At 44.4% G+C, this 18,576-nt stretch overlaps 1 protein-coding gene across 2 annotated transcripts in view; it reads right to left on the minus strand.

The window, feature by feature from the left end:
• The window catches only part of DAB1 (DAB adaptor protein 1), a 260,912-nt gene that overhangs the window by 44,818 nt on the left and 197,518 nt on the right, over positions 1-18,576 (minus strand). For both annotated transcript variants that reach the window (XM_021683945.1, XM_044914036.1), the window contains exons 4-7: positions 7,958-8,089; positions 7,211-7,330; positions 6,703-6,741; positions 5,088-5,153 (exon numbers count right to left, since the gene is read on the minus strand). In XM_021683945.1, coding sequence (XP_021539620.1) covers positions 5,088-5,153; positions 6,703-6,741; positions 7,211-7,330; positions 7,958-8,089 — 357 coding nt within the window. The remainder of the gene's footprint in view (positions 1-5,087; positions 5,154-6,702; positions 6,742-7,210; positions 7,331-7,957; positions 8,090-18,576) is intronic.

Here is an 18,576-nt window from a genome sequence, read left to right on the forward strand (position 1 = left end):
GAACTCGGTATTAGAATCTTCACTTTACATAGTAGAAAGTGAGGCTCAGAGATGTTAGAGAAACTCTTCCAAAGCTTCCAAGCTAGTTAAGTGATGAGATTCAAACCCAGCTCTTTCTGGCTACCAGACAAGGCACGAACTCACATTGACAGGGTGCTTTCTGTCTGCCAAGCACTGTTCTGAATGTTTGTGTTTACATGTATTCTCATGTAATCCTTGGGACCAGTCAGTTGGGTAAGGATGACAACTGTGTTGCAGAGGAGGAAAAGGAAGCAGAGGAGGGGTTCTGCAGGTGAGCGGGGCTGCCAGAGTTGGAGTCCTGGCACTTGGCCTTTTAACTACGACACTATACAGACAGTCCCCACTGTCCCCATAGCTGTTCCCACTGCTTCTTTTTCTTGGACATCACATTCTACACTCTCAAAAGGTTGTGCACATTTTTGCAGAAAAGAGGACTATGAGAGAGCATGGAGATGCAGAAAATGCACTTTCTGAGCTGCTCCTGCAAACCTCAGCTCTCAGGTAGCCAATGAAGAATGTAATTTCTTTGCTCCTGATAACCGGCCACCATCTAAAAGAAATCCTCTAAGAATGCCTACCGAGCCCTTGTTAACAAGGGCCAGTAAATTACCAGCCCACACTTGTATTTTTACTAGCTCACCCTTTCCTGCGCAAAATGAACAGCATTTCTGTTCCCCGTAATTCACGGCTCACTATGGGCACTTAGCAAGTTGAACCGCGGCTGACTCTCAATTATCCCTGCAAATGGAGGAGAAGTGGCAGGATGGATAAACCCAAACTATGCATAATTGAAAAAGCTTTGCTGCTTGGCTCTCCCATGGGTGAGATATCAATCTGCCTGTTTGTCCTTTAAGATTTATGTCGGCTGGGAAGTCTTCTCAGGAGCCTTGCTTGGCTCTCTACCTGGTGGGAGCCTTCCTCTATACCCTCTGTAACCTCTGCTACAGCCTTCCACTAAAAAATCAAAGTGGCCAAGAACATATTATGCATTGTGCTCTGTGCTTTGCCCGGGACAACGATGGCGAAAAGCTGGATATGGCCCACGATGGAATGGAGCTCCTTGTCTTACTGGGGGGAGGTGGGGAAGAAATCGGGCTACCGCATAAAATGTGCTTTATCTTATGTGGGACCTGTCAAACCACACTGCAGCTGTAAGCTAGGGCAGGACAGATATTTCACTAGCCTGTTCCCCATCGGTAAATACCAGTTACGCAGGCAATGTTTAAGCATCAAACGTTTACCATGTGTGTGCCAAGGGCAGAACACTGGCAGAAGTGCCTGAGGGATGAAGACCAGAGGGAGCCTGGTCTGGGTTCTCCTCGCTATCTGGCTGGTCCCTTCTGCCTGTAGACCATTTCATAACATGACATTGCAGAGCGAGTGAGAACAGTTCTGAAGCAAAAGGAGGCAGGAGATCTGGTTCCTGATCCCAGCTCTGCCACAGGCTGTGGGACCTCAGAGTGTCCCTTTGTTCTCCAAATCTCAGTCTTCTCACCTAGCTGTCGGAGACATTCAAGGGGGTGCTTAGAAACTCCCGGGGGGTCAGGACCACGCCACGGTCTAGCCCATCCCCCTGTGCCCGGCACACGCTAGGTGCGCCATCCATAACTGCGTTTTGAATGAAGGAGTTAAGAGATGTGGAATTATTGTCAAAGCTACACGTTAACCACCATAGGTACAGAAGACACTTTGAGCTCAGCAACATCCTAAGAGTGTTAGAGAGGCAGTTTAAGGGTTGAGTGACACAGGAGCAGAGACTTATCATTTTAAAATAACAATACTTGACACATTATGGGCGATTAAAAATGATTTCGAACCAAGGAACGTGAACAATGCCTGTGTGGAGGGCTGCGGTCTTGCTGGCGCAGGAAGCTTGTTAACGTGCTACAGAATACCGGGTTGAGAAGTCGAGGCTCTGGCCTTGGGCCCAGCCCTTGAATTGCAGGACTTGATTTCCTTACGGTTTAAAATGATAGTCATCATAGCTATGCTTATCCTCCTGAGTTATTGCAAGGGTCAACGTTAAGTGAGGTGTAAAAACCCTTGTACCGCAAGGTTCTGTGTTGTTTTAAAAAAGATGACGGATAACTTTTTCTGGTGCACGCAAAAAGAAAGACAATTATTATTATTAATCCAGTTTGGAAAATGAGACTACTGATCCTCAAAGAGAGGTTACATTTACTCGAGTCTCTCCCTCCCTTACGCGGGGGTTATAAATAGCAAAGTCAGGTGAGGTTGCAACTTTCTGCTAGGCTCTCTGACAGGAGGAGGCGAGCAAGTCATGTTCTACTTCACTTAATACATCATCATAAGACATCTTGAACAGCGTCGGGTACCGATGACATTCTTAGGAAGTAAAGGGAACCAACATTTACACAGAACCTACTATGTACCAAGCGCTTTACACCTTCACATCACTTCTAGAAGCAGATGACGTAGTGTCCTCATTTTATAGCCCAGGAGATTGAGATACAAAAGTTACGTACTTCGCCCAAGACCACAAAACAGCTCAAGGATTAGGCCCCAGGTGCCTCGTCTGTCCCAGTGATAAGGCCTGTTCGTTCCACAAAATGGAACGGATGAAAATCTGAGATCACCCTGGGCCAAGCTGAAGAATAAGAAACACTGCAATCTACTCAGGAGGAAGAGCTATGGAACACTCACTCCTAGGCTCTTAAAACACAAAGAGGAGCCCAGATCCTAATCGCAGCTCCTTAAAAGCCCAGCCTTATCTTCAGGCCCAAGAGCTTATCTCTCCTTAAGCAAATTGAGGCTCAGCTGACTGGCAAAGCAAGAGAGGAGGACAGAGGGTGATAAAATATTCATTTCCTTAAATGGTACCCTCCTGCTAATGATGGACAGACGGGAAGATCCGGAGGTCAGAACTGTTAAAACAAGTGTGATTTTTAGATAGTGACTTGATACCTACACAGAATCCAATCATGAAACTCTGCATCAGGATATTCTGAGCTGAAAAGAACCTTGGGATTTATTTATTTACTGAGGTCAGAGAGACCTGGCTGTGAGTGAGGGGGGCCACGTCTTATAGCTCTGTGACCTTGGGCAAGGCACCTCATCTGTGTGAGCCCCACTGTTCTGTCTGTAAGGTGGGAATGACGGTGCAAGCCACACAGTCTTATTGTGAGAGATAAGATATTGCATGTAGACCCCATTCACAGAGCCGGCCCACAGTCAGCACTCAATAAATGTTAAGTAGCTATAGACCGCGCGCGCGCACACACACACACACACACACACCACTTCTAAGAGTCCTGTTTGCCCCGTAAAGCAAGCCAACATGATTCTCTAAAGAATCACTGTCCTGTGATGAGGCATGAGTCACAAAAAGCAGCAGAGCAGTCGAGACTCTTCTGTCTTAGCTGCTCATTTTACAGATGAGTACACTGAGGCTCGGAGACAGAAAGGAACTCGACAAGCTGGATGAATGGCTGAGTTGGTACGTGGACTAAGATCCTGAATCCACACACTGTGTGACCCAGGATAGAGTCTCTTCTGTACATCCTTCACATGATCTTGCTTCATTCTCATTCCAAGTGTGAGTTACGGAGAAATTACTCCCCTACCTTATCACTGGGGAAAGGGAATCTCAGAGAGGGCAAGTATCTTGCCCACTACCACTCAGCCAAAGTTAGGTGGTGATGCGGCCAGAACCAGAGCCCAGTTCTCTGCCAGCCTAGACGAATTCTTCCTGCACACAGGATGTCCCACACTCCCCGCAGTTACCCCCACAGGGCACAGTGGGAGCCCCGCCAACTACTGCTCAGTTGGAATTCGGAAACCTTGCGCTGAAAAGCCTAATTTTGTCTTGAAAGGTGTTTTTTCTTCAGAGGATGACTGGTTAATGGCTCCTCTGGCCGCATACTCAGACACCACAAGATTGTAGTAATTTAAAGTCTGACACCGAGAACAAATATGCAAGTTCTCTGTGTAAAGATCGGAAACTTTGTGAGCGATGATTTTAAACAAAACTTCAGAGCACAACCTCCCACTGGCATCCAATCCAGACAGTTCCAGGGGATAGAAATACTTCGATTATTACTCCACGGGACTGGCTTATGCCGACTTGTTGGTAGAGCTGATGTGATACTTTGGTCATTTAGAATTCTGTGCATTAGACAGAAATTGAAAATCTGTTTTACTTTTATTACACAAGTAATGCATGCCCAAGGCAGAAAAGCAGACCGCACAACTGAGTAAATTAAGAAAATTAAAATCACTTATTAAATAAATTTTTTCCTTCTTCCATAATGTTTATGTTTCAAATTCAGGCTAAAATTCTAATTAGTGAAAAACTGGATGTTGTCATATTTGTTTGATGTGTTGCTATGGTGCAATTTCTCAAACTCTTTGATGGAAAAGCATGGGGGAGGATGTGTGAGTTTTGCCTTCACTCACAATGGGTCTGATCTCAGCTCTAAATAGCTATACAGCCCCCAGGAAGCTACTCAACGTCTCTGAGTCTCAGTTTCCCCTTGTAAAAGCGGGATTAAATACCTACTTCATAGCATGTTTGTCAGAATTAAATGAATCACAAAGTGTGTGCAGTGCTCTTCACATGAGCAGACATTTAAGAATATTAATTTACCTTCCCTTTAGGAGGGGTGAAACCTTGAGCTGTACTTTCTTTTATTCAGTTAATATTCCCAGTGCTGTTTTGCAACAGCGTTTTGAATTTGTCCTTGATTTTCAGGAGTGCATTTGGCTTTTTAAAGAAATTTGATGAGCACCTTCTTTGGAGAAATGAAGGACCCTCCTGGATTACTTTATTCCAATGAAATGTTTGATTCTTGAGTCCACTGAAAATAGTTAAGATCCATTAACAATTAAAACACCACACTCAACGGGCGATTGAACATTTCTACAATAAGGCGTAGAAACTACTGGTCAATCGGTAAAAGCCAACTCAGAGGAAGGTATTTGACCAAGCCTGGATGACCTAGAGCATGGAGAGACCCTGTGAGGAGCGTGCCCCAGGTTCTGGGGACCTGTCCGCGCAACAGAAGGAGGCAGTGGCGCAATGGAAAGAGAGAGAAGCGATTTTATACCTGATAAATGTTTTCTTCCGTTTCGGGATCACGGATTGGCTCGTGTCCAGCCTCAAACACAATGTACTATTATGGTGCGGCCAGAGAGGAAAGGTCAGAGGGGAAGAAGAGAGAGGGGGAAAAAAAAAGGCATTTGGAATTTAGGATACAAATCACAGTGAGCATTAAAGAAACAGTTGCAGCAGAAAACACCTTCAAGAGACAAGGGGATCACTGAAACACTGCACGTGCCTTGCACACTCCTGCCTTTTCTAAGGAAGAAGGTAAGGGTGTCTGATGGCCGTGAGGGCATGGGACCCCGCGTATCTTTCTGGAGATGTGGCCTCTTCATGCGACGGCATTTGCTCGCAATAATATCTGCACGTGCCACGCTGCTGAGTGCGAATGACATCTCCTGGGAACATCTAGTGGCCCGACTTTGTAATCTGGGTAATAGCAATTGCCCCCCTTTGCTTCTCTCAAGCCCAACATCCTCACTTGGCCCGGAAGTGCTTACAAACCACAAACCTCCTCATCCCATAGATATCACCTGATTTTACATTCTGAGTTTTAAATATTGAAAATCGGTTTTGTTTTGTTTTTTTTCCTGTGCATGTTTCAGACTTCTAAAGGACCGGGCCATTTCAAACAGGGCAATATTCTTCAGTCTCTGTGAGTCAGTTAGCCAGGGGACGAGCTCATATCTAGACAAATCCTCACCCTCAGCATTCTAGAGGGAGGGCATGCCGTTGGGCACATCTTTGGCTTTTGTTAAAAGCCACACAGGCTAGATACTTCTACTTCAAGTTATTCATATTATATTACTTATTTTATCCATATTATTTTATTTTTGTCACAGCTATACCAGCTTTCTGTGTGGAAATAGGCACTGAATAACAATGCATGTGTCACACACACACACAACCCAGGTGTGTCCGGTTAGAAATAGAAGTTTTGGGTTTTATATCCAACAAGTCCATTTTTTGGCTTTCTCTCCTTAGGAATAAGCATGCGTGGGTTTGGGGTTGGTGGTGGGAGGCCTCCTCTTCCCTTCTTTCTGCATCTGTTTGTACAGAGCACATAGTTGGATCCAAGAGAAGTCATGTCTCTGGCCCCACCTGGGCTGCAACCTTGCAGAGTTCAGGGAAATCTATGGGCTAGGACGTCTCTAGGGTCTCCCTCACCCTCCTCCCAACAGCGCCCATGGCATGAGCTGGCTCATCAGAGGGGCCAGAGACTTGCCCCCACAGCCTTCCCAAAACTTACGAACTGTGCTGCTTGTACTCCAAAGTCACCAAAACTAAGTTCCCCGCCCTGGTTCCTAAGTCAGAGAAGCCTCCTAATGAACTTGGAATATTCAAGACACTTCCGAAAACACCCAGCTCTGCATATTTATAGACTGTGGAGGGGGCCGCGGCAGGGGTAAGAAGGGAGAAGCGTATCTCCAGATCTCACGTAATGGATGTCAGCCAAACATCGTTTGTTTTTCGTGGAAACCCAGCCCTCACCCTGGGAACTAATCTCCGTCCCTCTCCAGGCTCTGCAGTCAGGGGCTCTTCAGGAGCTCTGCAAAGTGTCTGTAGCAAGGGCCTCGCCATTCCTGACCCTAAAAACCCCGACGGCTTCCAGAAATTACCTGGTATACAGGATCTTCAACATCCTCTTCCAAAATTGTCTATAGCAGAGCGAGAGAAGGGAGGTTGAGAAGCAGAGGATATAAAAAAAGGGAGAGGTATGAAACTGTATTCAGAAATTACAGGACAGTAAAGAAACCAGCTCTGGAGGGGAGAGGCTGCTGGGTCATTTCAAGCACAAAACAACCCACAAAGGAAAAACGAGCCATCTTGTAGCCACCCCCACCCCCACCCTTGACAACAGCAAAAGCAATTGTGTCTTTCTGTTCTCCTCCCCCGGAAATCTTCCTTGGAATTCAAAATTTCACTTTCTCGAACATGTCCAGGATTTCAGAGAATAAAAGATCATCTCTAACTGTGTGCTTTCGGTGCCTATAATTTACACGGGAACCTTTCATCTTTGTTTATTTCTACTTGGCAGCAGGAGGACAAGCCCTGACTATCAGTTTTCGCGTCTGTTTATTTTAAGTCCCAATCTTCTCTAGTGCTCAGAGAAATTCACGGGTATACCTGATACACAGCTTGTTCGCACTGCTTATCCTTTTGTGCCTTTTTTTCCAACTCTTCTCTTTGCTTCAATTCATAAATAAGTTGAAAGAGATCTCTCAAGTCCAGAATAACAGGTTCAGCCTGGAGTAAAAGGGGGTATAAAGTGCATTAGTAAGGGAAACGTCCTGAGCCAGAGAGGCCTGTTTCTGTTTTTTGCCAGCTACAGCCCCCGCCCTTCCTGTTCCTATTAAACTGAAAGCATTCCATCTTTAATTAATTCTACCTTGTTTATATTGGTTTAGCAAATTGCATCTAGGCTAAAGTTCATTTCTTCAACTAATGATATTTGCAAATTCATAATCATAAGCATAAAAGGCACTGCTTTTATTTATTAGTAATTTCGAATACAATAAAATTAGGGCAGGCCTTATGCAAAACAGCTATTTGTTTTCTCTTGTTTTCTTTTTAAATGAGGCTATGAACACAAGGAAACTTATTTGTATAGTGGTGCCTCCATCCAACTTAATCAGAAAGGAAAATAATTAGTCATTACAAAATACACATTAGAAAAAACAACAAGAAGACCGGATGGGCCTGAGCCCCCCGTTTCCTTGCTCCGAGGCTATTTATGCTCTGGACATGGGCGCCTAAGCATCAGCATGGTCTCGACCTACATCAGAGGCGGGCTTCAAAGACCCACAGCGTGACCGGACGCACTGTCCCCGAAAGCTACTAGGAGAGGAGCCCTCCTCGGATGGGGATACTCACCGCCTGGGCTGTTTTTATGGCAACAAATCTGTGATTCCCTTCCTTCCCACAAACGTATCCAAAGGCCCGGTGATCTGTGATGTCCTTTGCAATGTAGGAAATTTCGTGAACAGCATGATGATGCTGAAGGGCCTAGTGGAGACAAAAGGAAGAGCATATTTCACGAGACTTTCCCTTCGAGCTGTTGATCCATAGGAGATGTGTTTCAGCTACGTGTGAACAGGCCCGAAGGGCTTTGGAAAAAGCTGTTGGGTCCAGATGGAAGGAAAAAGAGCCGCGCCTGCCCTTGAGAGATGGAGGCTTCCCTCCATGGTCTCAGTGCTGTGACCAGAGAGAAAAACAGGACTGCTCACATGCTGAAGGTGCATCTGTGGCAGTGACTTCTTCAGCTTGCCAGGGCCAGTCAGGATAATTCGGTGGGGCAGGCTCCGGTTGTAGCTCGCTTCAGGACACGGCCCAGGCAAAGCGCTGGTGTGATATTTAACACACTCCCACACCCCGGGCCTCTGCACGCTGTGCTGGAAGAGTGGCACTCTGTACGGATACTGGGGCGCCGTTCAAAGTCACAGAACTGTAAACGTGTGTGGGTGCCACCCTTTCTTGACAGATGGTGACAGTGTCTAAAGGAATGAACACCTTTTTCTATCTTGTCCAGAGTCACCATCTGGGCCAGAGGTGGACTCCCTTAGTTCTGAGACTTTTCATGGGCTGGTTGCTCTGTGTGCAATGCCCATTCTTCTACCCATTTGCCTGAATCCTAGTCCCTTTTAAAAGGACATTTGAGGGGTGCCCGGGTGGCTCAGTGGGTTAAGCAGCTGCCTTTGGCTCAAGTCGTGATCCCAGAGTCCTGGGATCGAGCCCTCCTCAGGCTCCATGCTCAGTGGGGGTCTGCTTCTCCCTCTCCCTCTGCTCACCTCTTTCTCTCTCTCTCGAATAAATAAAATCTTTAAAAAAAGACATTTGAATAGCACCACCTCTGCGAAACCTCCCCTGAACAAGGCTTGCTTTCCCTCCCCCTGCAGAAATAATTCCATAGAACTTCAGTCTCTACTGATATCCAGTTTCCTAATTGATTCCTCACTCACAGCCCCCTGCGCTCTTGCTTTCAAAGACCTTCCTTCTCAGATAGATTTTGCCTGATTCCTGGTCTGCCTTCCCCACCAGGCTCCATCTTCCTCAACTCTGTCATCCTAGAACCTTGCACTGTGCTTGACCCACAGTTGCTGAACTCAAGAGTAAACTGGGATAGTTGACCAGTAATTAGAAAACCTTTTGAAACTGATCTTCTTTTCTTTATTACCTAAGCCTCAACAAATGCTCGCCATCTTGTTGGCGATGATCATCTTTATGACCGTTTTCCTGTATTAAACCTACTTAAAGCAACCCTCAGTAGACAGTACTCTGTGTAAAGGCTTACATAGGCAGCTGGGCATTAAATGATGTGCTTCAAGTCCTTATATAAGGGGCCTTTTTATTATATTAAGTATTAAGAGGCTTGAATTCTAGCCACTGTGTGAGCACAAAGCACTCACTGCACCTCTCTGGACCTCTGTCTAGTCTTCTATCCAGTGAGAAGTTTGTACCAGATCAGTGGCTCCTAACCCAAAGCCCAGGATCTCCTTGGGTCATCAAAAGTAATAAAAAGAAGTCCTAAGCAATTTTCAACATTTCAAAAGGTGAAACAGAAATTTACAACTATCCTTAATTAAGACAACACATGTCATTGTGCATGCAAACGAAAATGCCAAGTTTAGAATTGTATCAGGTTACTGTTGTACTCCTTAGTTTATCTTTGAGAGCCTTCTCTTTAGCATTTAGTTTGGGTTTGAATAACTCAAATGGGAAAGTGAATGACTATAAAGACATTTTCTTGGTGGACAAAATTCCTTGCCACTACTGAGTCCATGGAGGGAGGGAGACATTTAACACAAAGGTGACTTAGTTATGAAAGTGGTGGGAATCGCAGGAGTAGATGTTCTGGAAGGTCTTGTTCTGTCACCCCAGATCCTTTAGCCATGAGGACCATGAACCGCACAGCCAGCCTCTCAGGTCAGTGGGCACACGGCTCTCGTGACGGCCAGCACCTTAGTTCTGGACCCCTGGCCCTGACCTTCTAAAATGCCCACTCCCAGACTGCTGCCATCTTTCTAGGTTTCTAACCTCATGAGTCATTTCTGCCGTAGAATTTGCTGCTGCACCTTAACCTCTGTGACTACTCTTGGGACTCTCTCTTCAGGTTCATCATGCCTTGTCATGTTGCCCACTGCCCACTGGACATCATGCTTGGAGGGTAGTGTCCCCGCCTGGTCACCCTTGCCCCTAATCGGCCATAAGACAACTGTATAATTCTCATGAATCCTGACCCAAATAAAGTTGGTGAGGAAGGAAATGTTTGTTAGTAAAAGACTCAGAACCCATTTATTCCTGCTTTATTAAGAGGACATACTTAGCTGGTGGAGGAAAGCTGCTCAAAGGGCGGTGGCTTCTTCATGGTGTTAATGATGTAAAACATGAGATTTATATTCAAGCAACACAGGGTTATTGTTTTATAGGCTTTTGTGAACTAGAATGGTATGCAGTAGGGGAAAGTGAGAGACAAAGACATCCTCCTTCTCTCCCCTTTCCAGAAAGTATTTCTCTCTCTGCATAATATGGACAATGTTATCTGCGTCTCCTATTAAATCAAAGTTTGACGACAGTAGCTTATTGATTGCCAAGTGGAATATTGCTCTAAAATTAAACTGTGATTAGAAGTCTTCCTGGTGGAATGAGATTTGGAGATGATTGTGCAAGGGTAAAATATCACCTACTATGCAAGACAGCAGATGGAGATGCTTTAATCTATCTGGGAATCCTCATTAAGTGTTTTAGAATCAAAACATTTACCTAATATTGCCTTGCCAAGTGTAGCTCTGTGCGTGCCTGAAGTGCCTAAAGATATCTGTAACATTATCTTTTCCCACAGTTAATTTTATGACATGTTAAAAAGGATTCCTGTGAAAGCGGCTCATTTATTTGGAAACGAAGAATCATTGAGGGGCTATGTCTCCACTTTCTCCAACCTCAACTGCGCAGACATAATACAGACACATCAGAATCAAGATAACCCCTATGGTCGTATTACTGCATTCATCTTGGCAACTCAGAGAATCTTGCAAATACCTGTTCACTGAGGCTCAAAATTGCTCCATGTTTTCAAGTAGATTTTATCAGCACTATCAAAGCCAGAGGAACCTTAAACATCATATTGTTCAACTGTGTTTATGAAAATACTGAGGGTCAGAGAGTTCTGGAGGGACCAGTCCTAAATGCAGCCCTCACTTTCCCTATGAAGGATGACAAAGCAAGATGATGTAGGATCAGTGTCTCCATTCCTTAGATTTCTGCCTCCCTAGTCCAGCAACAAAGCCATGATCCCTGAGAGGCTGGGATGAGGACGGGGAGAGCTGGCCAGGAGCCAGAGCCGAAGCTGTTCTGGCTTCCGGCAGGTATCGGAGGTCAGAGAGAGGTCATAAATCAGAAGGTTTGGGGTAAAGGCCAGTTTGCTATAAGAACCTCAAAGAAAAAGGTCAAGACAGCATGCTCTGGGAGCGAGCACTTGGGAGCTTGTGGGTCTCTGTGGTGTCTGCTGAGAAGTCAGGCTGGAAAGGTGTGGTGAGGCCCTTCGTCATGGGAAATGAAGATCGTTTCATCCCAGGAGTGTTTCTGTGGGGACTTTCTGGGGCAGCATGAGTTGTTCTGGAAGGGGGAAACAATAACTGGGCCAGAAGGGGAGGGAGCGGGGAGAGGAAAGGCAGAGTCTGGTCGTCCTTCTTCCATGCTTCCTTTGGAAAACAGGTTTTTTTTTTGTCTTAGAAAAACAGTCTAGTTATTAAAGTACTGCCAAAAATCAAAGCAGGTATTTGGTTTTAGAAACAGTCTTCAACAACATCCTATTTGTCTGCCAAGGCCTATTCCGTGTCTCCCATTCTGAACCCTCCTTGTTATACTGTGCATGAAAGTTGTTATTGAAGAATTCTGAAGACAGACTGCAGATTAACCTCCTCAGTCCCGTCTGACCTTCCTCCCACCATTGAACTTCAGGTGACCCAGACTGCGAACAGTCTGAAGAGCCCATCACTGCCCCTCTGGGTTCTGTACTTCCCCCACCTCTGTGCCACTATTCACAATGTTTTCTTTGCCGATTGCCCTCTTCACCCCCTCACCCATGCTTTCGTGACTCTGCATAACTAAATCATACATATGCTTGAAGTCTAGCTCTAACAGCGTGCTCATCCGAGGAAACTTCCCTGACTCATTTCCCTCCGTGATAATTTTTGTCCCAGATCTCACTGCACTGTATTTATTCTTCTATCTAGGATACCTCACATGTCTTCATCTTGTTTTACATTTACGCCTTCATCCAGTTATTCATACCGTGTGTACTTACCGAATAGCTGGTGGGTGCCTGGTCTCATGCTTGGCACTACATCCACCCAGCTATTATAACATAGGTCCTTCCTTGAGAACCTTGCAATCTCGTAAGAACAGGCAGGCAAAGAAACCAACAACCACAATATATAATAAGATGAGCTTATATTAAAGGTGTGCAGGGATGGGGAAGGGGCATCAGGGAAGACTTGACAAAGGAGTTGGCCTTGAACTGAATCTCGAAGGTGAAGGGGAAGTCTCCAGAAAATCAGGGGAAAGGTCATTCTAGACAGAAAGAACTAAGATGCAAAGGCCTCTAGAGCCTGAGAACAGGACATCTGGAGAATGTATCTGTGCATCTGTTTTCTCTCTCCTTTGGGGATGTTACCTTCTTGAGAGAAAGATCCATGTCTGATTCCCTAGGCTGAGCTAGGAATCCCAGCTCCTAATACTGTTCCTTTTGAACAGTAAGTGCTAAATAAAGTTTGATGAGTGAAAGAAGGAAGGAAGAACCAAGCCATCTGAAGGCATGCACTGCACAAGGTAGTTGCTCAATAAATGCTCAGTGAATGATGGCATCAGGTTAATTCATGACATTTCACAGAGGATTCATTCTGTGAACAGAGGCTTTCTTATCTGATCATCATTAAATCTTTTTCTTTTTTTTTTCCTTAGCATCTCCATGAGCCATTTACCAATGTTTAAATGAGGTATCAAATTGTTTGGAGGGTTACCATTTGACAGAATAAATTACAGAGGAGACTTAATTTGTAGTATGGTTCAATACAACCAATTAAATACAGTATGGATTGGAAAGTCATTCTGCTCAGACTTTACCACTTGCTTTTCTTTTAAAGAATAAATTCCATCCCATTTAGCCTTCATATTAGTTGTGTGTGTGTGTATGTGCGTGTATGGGAGTGCGTGCTTTACCAAGGCAATACTATTCACAGGAAAAATACCCACCAGGATTCGAGTGAGTTAACAAAAAACAAAACAAAACAAAAAAGCAGATACGCAGATAGACACAGAATAAAAATAGATACATGAAAAATACACTACTTCACACTACAGGCAATTACAGTAGTTAAAACCTCACAAGACAAAGGCAGGCCCAGGCTCATTATAAAGGCCTTTCTCTTTTCTAACATATTTTTGGATGCATTTGCTGCATCCCAGCAACCTCTGTACCACCCCCAGGCACCCCATCATCAAATGCTCAACAGAGCCGGTCAGAGTGAATTTTTCCTTGAGTTCCCATCCTGAAATCTTCTAGAAGGTTTTATTCAAGGACAAAACCACATTTCCAAATATACTAGTCTCTAGCTGAAGAGGCAGTGTGATAGCAGAGGGAAGGATGTGAACTCTGGAGCCAAAGAGAACACAATTCAAATTTAAGCATTATCATTTCCCAGATGTGTAGCTCCGGGCAACTCATTCTGACTTTCTGAGCCTTATTTCTCTTTTTTGTATGCTATGAAGAATGACAGAGAAACTTAAAGGTTGTTGGAAATATTAAATTAATTCATATAAAATATACCAGATATAAGTGGGATGTCATTTCCCCCCTCTAGAATTAAAAAAAAAAAAAAAAAAAAAAGGTAATACCCAGTGTTGACAGAAGTGTGGGGAAACAGACTTTCTTGGGCTACTGGTTTTGTATGTGTTCAATGGGAGTAATAATAATAACTCTCTCATGGTCCTGTTAGGAGGACTGATGACTTAGGAGATGGAAAGGGCTTGCAACAGTGCGAGGCATGTAGTAAGGGCTGTGTAGATGTTGGCCATTATGGTTATTTTTATTATTTGTGGGAGTGTGATTTGGTGCAACTTTTCTGGAGGGCAGACTGGCTGTATATTTCAATGCCTTAAAGACATGCATAAACTTTGACCCATGATTCTTCTCCTAGGGATTCAATTATCTGTAAATAACATAAGATGTGTGTGGGGCAAAGGCTTAGACAAGAGATATTCCCTGCAGGGCTGTTTGAATCGTGAAAAATTAGAAATACTTGAAATGCTGAGCACTGACTGGTCATAGAAACTACATTGTGCTGTACAATGAAATAATATGCAGTAACTGTAAATCATCTGGGGAACGTACGCATTCTCAGCATGGAAATATATTCACAATATCCCACTGAATTTAAAAAAAACATATTACAAAATACTATGTTCAATATGATCCTGTTTTTGGAAAAAATATGCATATCTGCGTACGTGTATAAAAAGTCTAGACATACAACCAACAAAATCTGCATGAGAGTTCTCTGAAGAATTATTACAGTGATTTTGAGAATCTGACTTTTTGCTTATTTATGCTAATTAAAAAAAAATTATATCAATTACATAAGTACCAAGAATTCAATAAGTAATAAAATACTAGTAAGTATTAAAATAAAGAAAGAACATAAGATGCTTCTTTCTTTCTGACTTGGACTCAGTGAACAATGTGTGCACAGCCATCTGTACATTTCTAGAGCTGTCCTTGAGCCCACCGGCCTCTGTCACCCTCAGCCCCCACAACCACGTCTTGTCAAGTGCGTCTCCCAATATCTTTCACTCTGTCCATTCCTCTCCCTCTCCACTACCAGACCTGGGTCTCAGCTGCTTCTTCCCGCCTGGATTGGGGCAGCAGCCTTGGTCCCCACTCTGCTGCCCTCCACTCTAATCGTCCCAGCACAGATGAAGGGGTTGAGAGAATATCTGGCAAATCTGATCAAGGCTATCTTGAACCAAAAACACATCTAAGGTTGCTCACGGCTCTTCTTTTAAAGAACAAAATCTCTGCCAGGGCCTTGGCCCACCTCCCCAGGGTCTCTCACCACAGCCCCCCTTGCTTCCCATCACCCTGGCCATTACTCAGACTCTCGCACGTACCGCCCTCCCACCTCAGGGTTGTGCACCGGCCACTCAGTCCCCCTACAAAGCTCAACTCCCTCTCCTCCTTCACATCTCAGCACAGATGTTTGTTCTCTAAAGCTTCCCTGATTTTCCAGTGTGGACCTGGCTCCCATGCTGTAAGTCCTCTTAGCTTCCTGGACTTTTCCAAGGGGGCAGTTGTGGAGTGTGTCATATGGATACGGATACATATAGCTAGCTAACAGCTCCAGGACAGGAGCAACAGTATCTTCTTTCCCTCCTCTTATCCTGAACATCAAACAGTGCCTGACATAGAGCAAGCAAGCAGTACATAAATACTTTTCATTGTGGTAAAATAGACATAACATCAATCTACCATTTTATCCATTTTTAAGTGTCTGGTTCCTTGGCATTAAGGATAGTCACACTGCTCTGCAACCATCACCACCGTGATCTCTAGACTTCATCATCTTCCCAAACTGACAGTCTGTGCCATTAAATACTACCCCACTCCTCTCTTCCCTCAGCCCCTGGCAACCACCTTCTACATCCTGTCTCTAGGAGTTTGTCAGTACATAGTTTTAAATGAATCATTTGAATGAATGAGTCTGTCAGCAGGATGCCGAGCCCAAGTCTCTCCCCGCGCCCTCCACTCAAACCCACTGGCTCCAGGACTGTCTTCCTCACTAAGCCTTTACTTCCTTAGCTGTTAAAATGAGGAGGTTGTATTCAGTAAGTACTTACGTCCTGTTTTGCTCTAGACACTTTTTAAATACCTTTTTAAATTTTATAACAACACAACAACTATAACAGACAGCTTCTTAGTAGCTCTCATAACGTATGATATAAACACACAGCTCTGCATTAGCAACGATAGCCAAATTATGGCAACAGCTCAAGTGTCCACTGACTGATGAATGGATAAAGAAGATGTGGTCTATATACACAATGGAATATTACTCAGCCATAAAAAGAATGAAATCTTGCCATTTGCACTGATATAGATAGATGCTAGAGTGAAGTAAGTTAGTCAGAGGAAGACAAATACCATGTGATTTCACTTGTGTGAATTTAAGAAACAAAACAAATGAGCAAAGGGGAATAAAAGAGACAGAGGCAAACCAAGAAAAAGACCCTTAATTATAGAGAACAAACGGATGGTTACCAGAGGGGAGGTGGGTGGGTGGGGGTGGCATAAATAGGTGATGGGGATTAAGGAGTGCATTTATTGTGATGAGCACCAGGTTTTGTGTGGAAGGGATGAATTACTATATGGTACACCTGAAACTAATATTATACAGTATGTTAACTGGAATTTAAATAAAAACTAAAACACCACCCCCCCCCCCCAAATAATAAACACGTAGCTCCAGAAAGATGTGAGAGAAGTCCTTGTCTAAAAATAGGGAGATGAGCTAGTTAACTAGCTGAGAGCATCCTAGACCCATGATTTGGGCCTAAATTTGTCTAACAAGCAAAGTGGAACCAGGTGTGCCTCATCAATTAGCAATCACCAAAGTGACAACGTAGCAGATTTCTGCTCCAGAGACGTGAAAACCACCTGAAACAGGAAACTGGCTTTCATGTGAAACACTAGTTTCCTAACCCCGGGGTTCCATCAAATTCCGCATCCCATGACTAAGGATTGCTGCTCCAGCGTAGTCACTGTTGGTGGGACGTTGGACTAGCTGTCCTCTGCTATTCAGTTCTTATTTGTCCCCCAGAGCCCTTTGGGACCAGGCACTCTGGAATGACCAAGGAATAGTCTGGGCTCTCAAAAGCCAGCCTATGTGTATGTATGTGGAAGGGAAGGGGCTCCTTTTCTGCTAACTACTCAGAGGAGTTTGCATATTATGCTGTCCCTGTTTCCATTTCCTAGAGGCGTGTAGTGTGAGGGAGGGATCTGAATCTCAGCTTTGTGGCCGCGAACACAGCGGCCACAAAGGGCGAGTCACCTTATCTCACTGAGCCTCAGTATCTTCACCTGTAAAATGGGAATGATCGCTCCTTCATGGAGAGGAAATGAGGAGGATCACTTGAAGTATCTAATGGTATATCTGGTAGATGGTAGACTCTTAATACTTGGGATTTTTTCCCCCAGGCAACTGAGTTTAAGATCCTCGATCTATTTGGACTACACAGTATCTAATCACCAAGCATGCTTCCCTCACGTGAGGCCTTCTTTAGAGCTGACAGGGTAACTGTCCTGGAGTAGACAAAGGTGGCTGAGGAGGAGAGTCTACTGGGAAATCAAGTTACTGGGAAAGTGAGAGGAGCTGAGGGTTAGGGAGAGTTTCAAACATGGTGACATCATCAAAGAACCTGGGTGGTGCCATCCTGGGAAATTTAACCCTGTAATTTCCACCTGTATAAATCAGTGAATTCCTTTTGGTCCCCAAGACTGTTGGAGGTGGATTTCGTATTATCTGCACCTGAGACTTTGGAATGATATAGTGATCTCATTATCCCGGTCTTGGGAGGAAGCAGGCTCAGAAAGAAGTGACTTGCCCAAGTAACAGCAGGCTGGCATGGGCTTTGAGCAATTCTCACTGACACTCAAGTCTCTGCCTGGTTAATGGTTAGTAGTCCTTAATACTGAACTGAAATTTTGAATGTGCTTTGGACATGTATTAGGATAAAACAAGTACAGAAAAACACTGTTACCAGAAAGCAAGCTTTTCAGTGAAAGAAAAATGAGACACAAATAGAAAAGTTAAGAAATAACCTGATAATTTTAAATTTGAATTTGGAAATATCAACATGAATTCATGACTTTAAAACTAGACTCCTACCACTGTTCGCGGAAAAGGCCCAGGAGCAATGAGCACACCTAATGTGGCTATTTATTACCTAGCTATCCAGTAATCTATTGATCTCTAACCTATCTAGAGAGAAAGAGAGTCAGAGAAAGCAAATATGGCAAAAGGTGAAATGTTCTGTTTGCTTGAACGTTTTCATGATGGGATGCTGGAGACAAACACAGATCCTAGCATGCCTCTTTCTCTACCTCCCACTCTCTCTCCCTCTCTCTGAGAACAGGAGAAACTAAGGCGCTGAACATTTCAAGAGCTTAACTGAAAGCAGGCTGCAGACAAAAGCCCTCTATCAAGTCCACCCCAAGGAGCCAGGGGTCTGAAACATAAGGGGCCATTTAGGGCGCTCTGAAGGGCTTCTAGTTAGAGACATCTGTTCCCTTTGCTCCTTGCATTCCCATGGCCAGCATAAACAAACATCAGCCAGGACCTCTATCTCCAACGACAATTTTAAAAGTTCAGGTTGAATAAATATGGGAACAATTTATACTTCTGAAACTCTGGGGGCGGGGGGAACTTGGAAGATTCTCTACG

The sequence above is a fragment of the Neomonachus schauinslandi genome, chromosome 4, assembly GCF_002201575.2.
Source record: "Neomonachus schauinslandi chromosome 4, ASM220157v2, whole genome shotgun sequence".
In the NCBI taxonomy this organism is placed as follows: domain Eukaryota; kingdom Metazoa; phylum Chordata; class Mammalia; order Carnivora; family Phocidae; genus Neomonachus; species Neomonachus schauinslandi.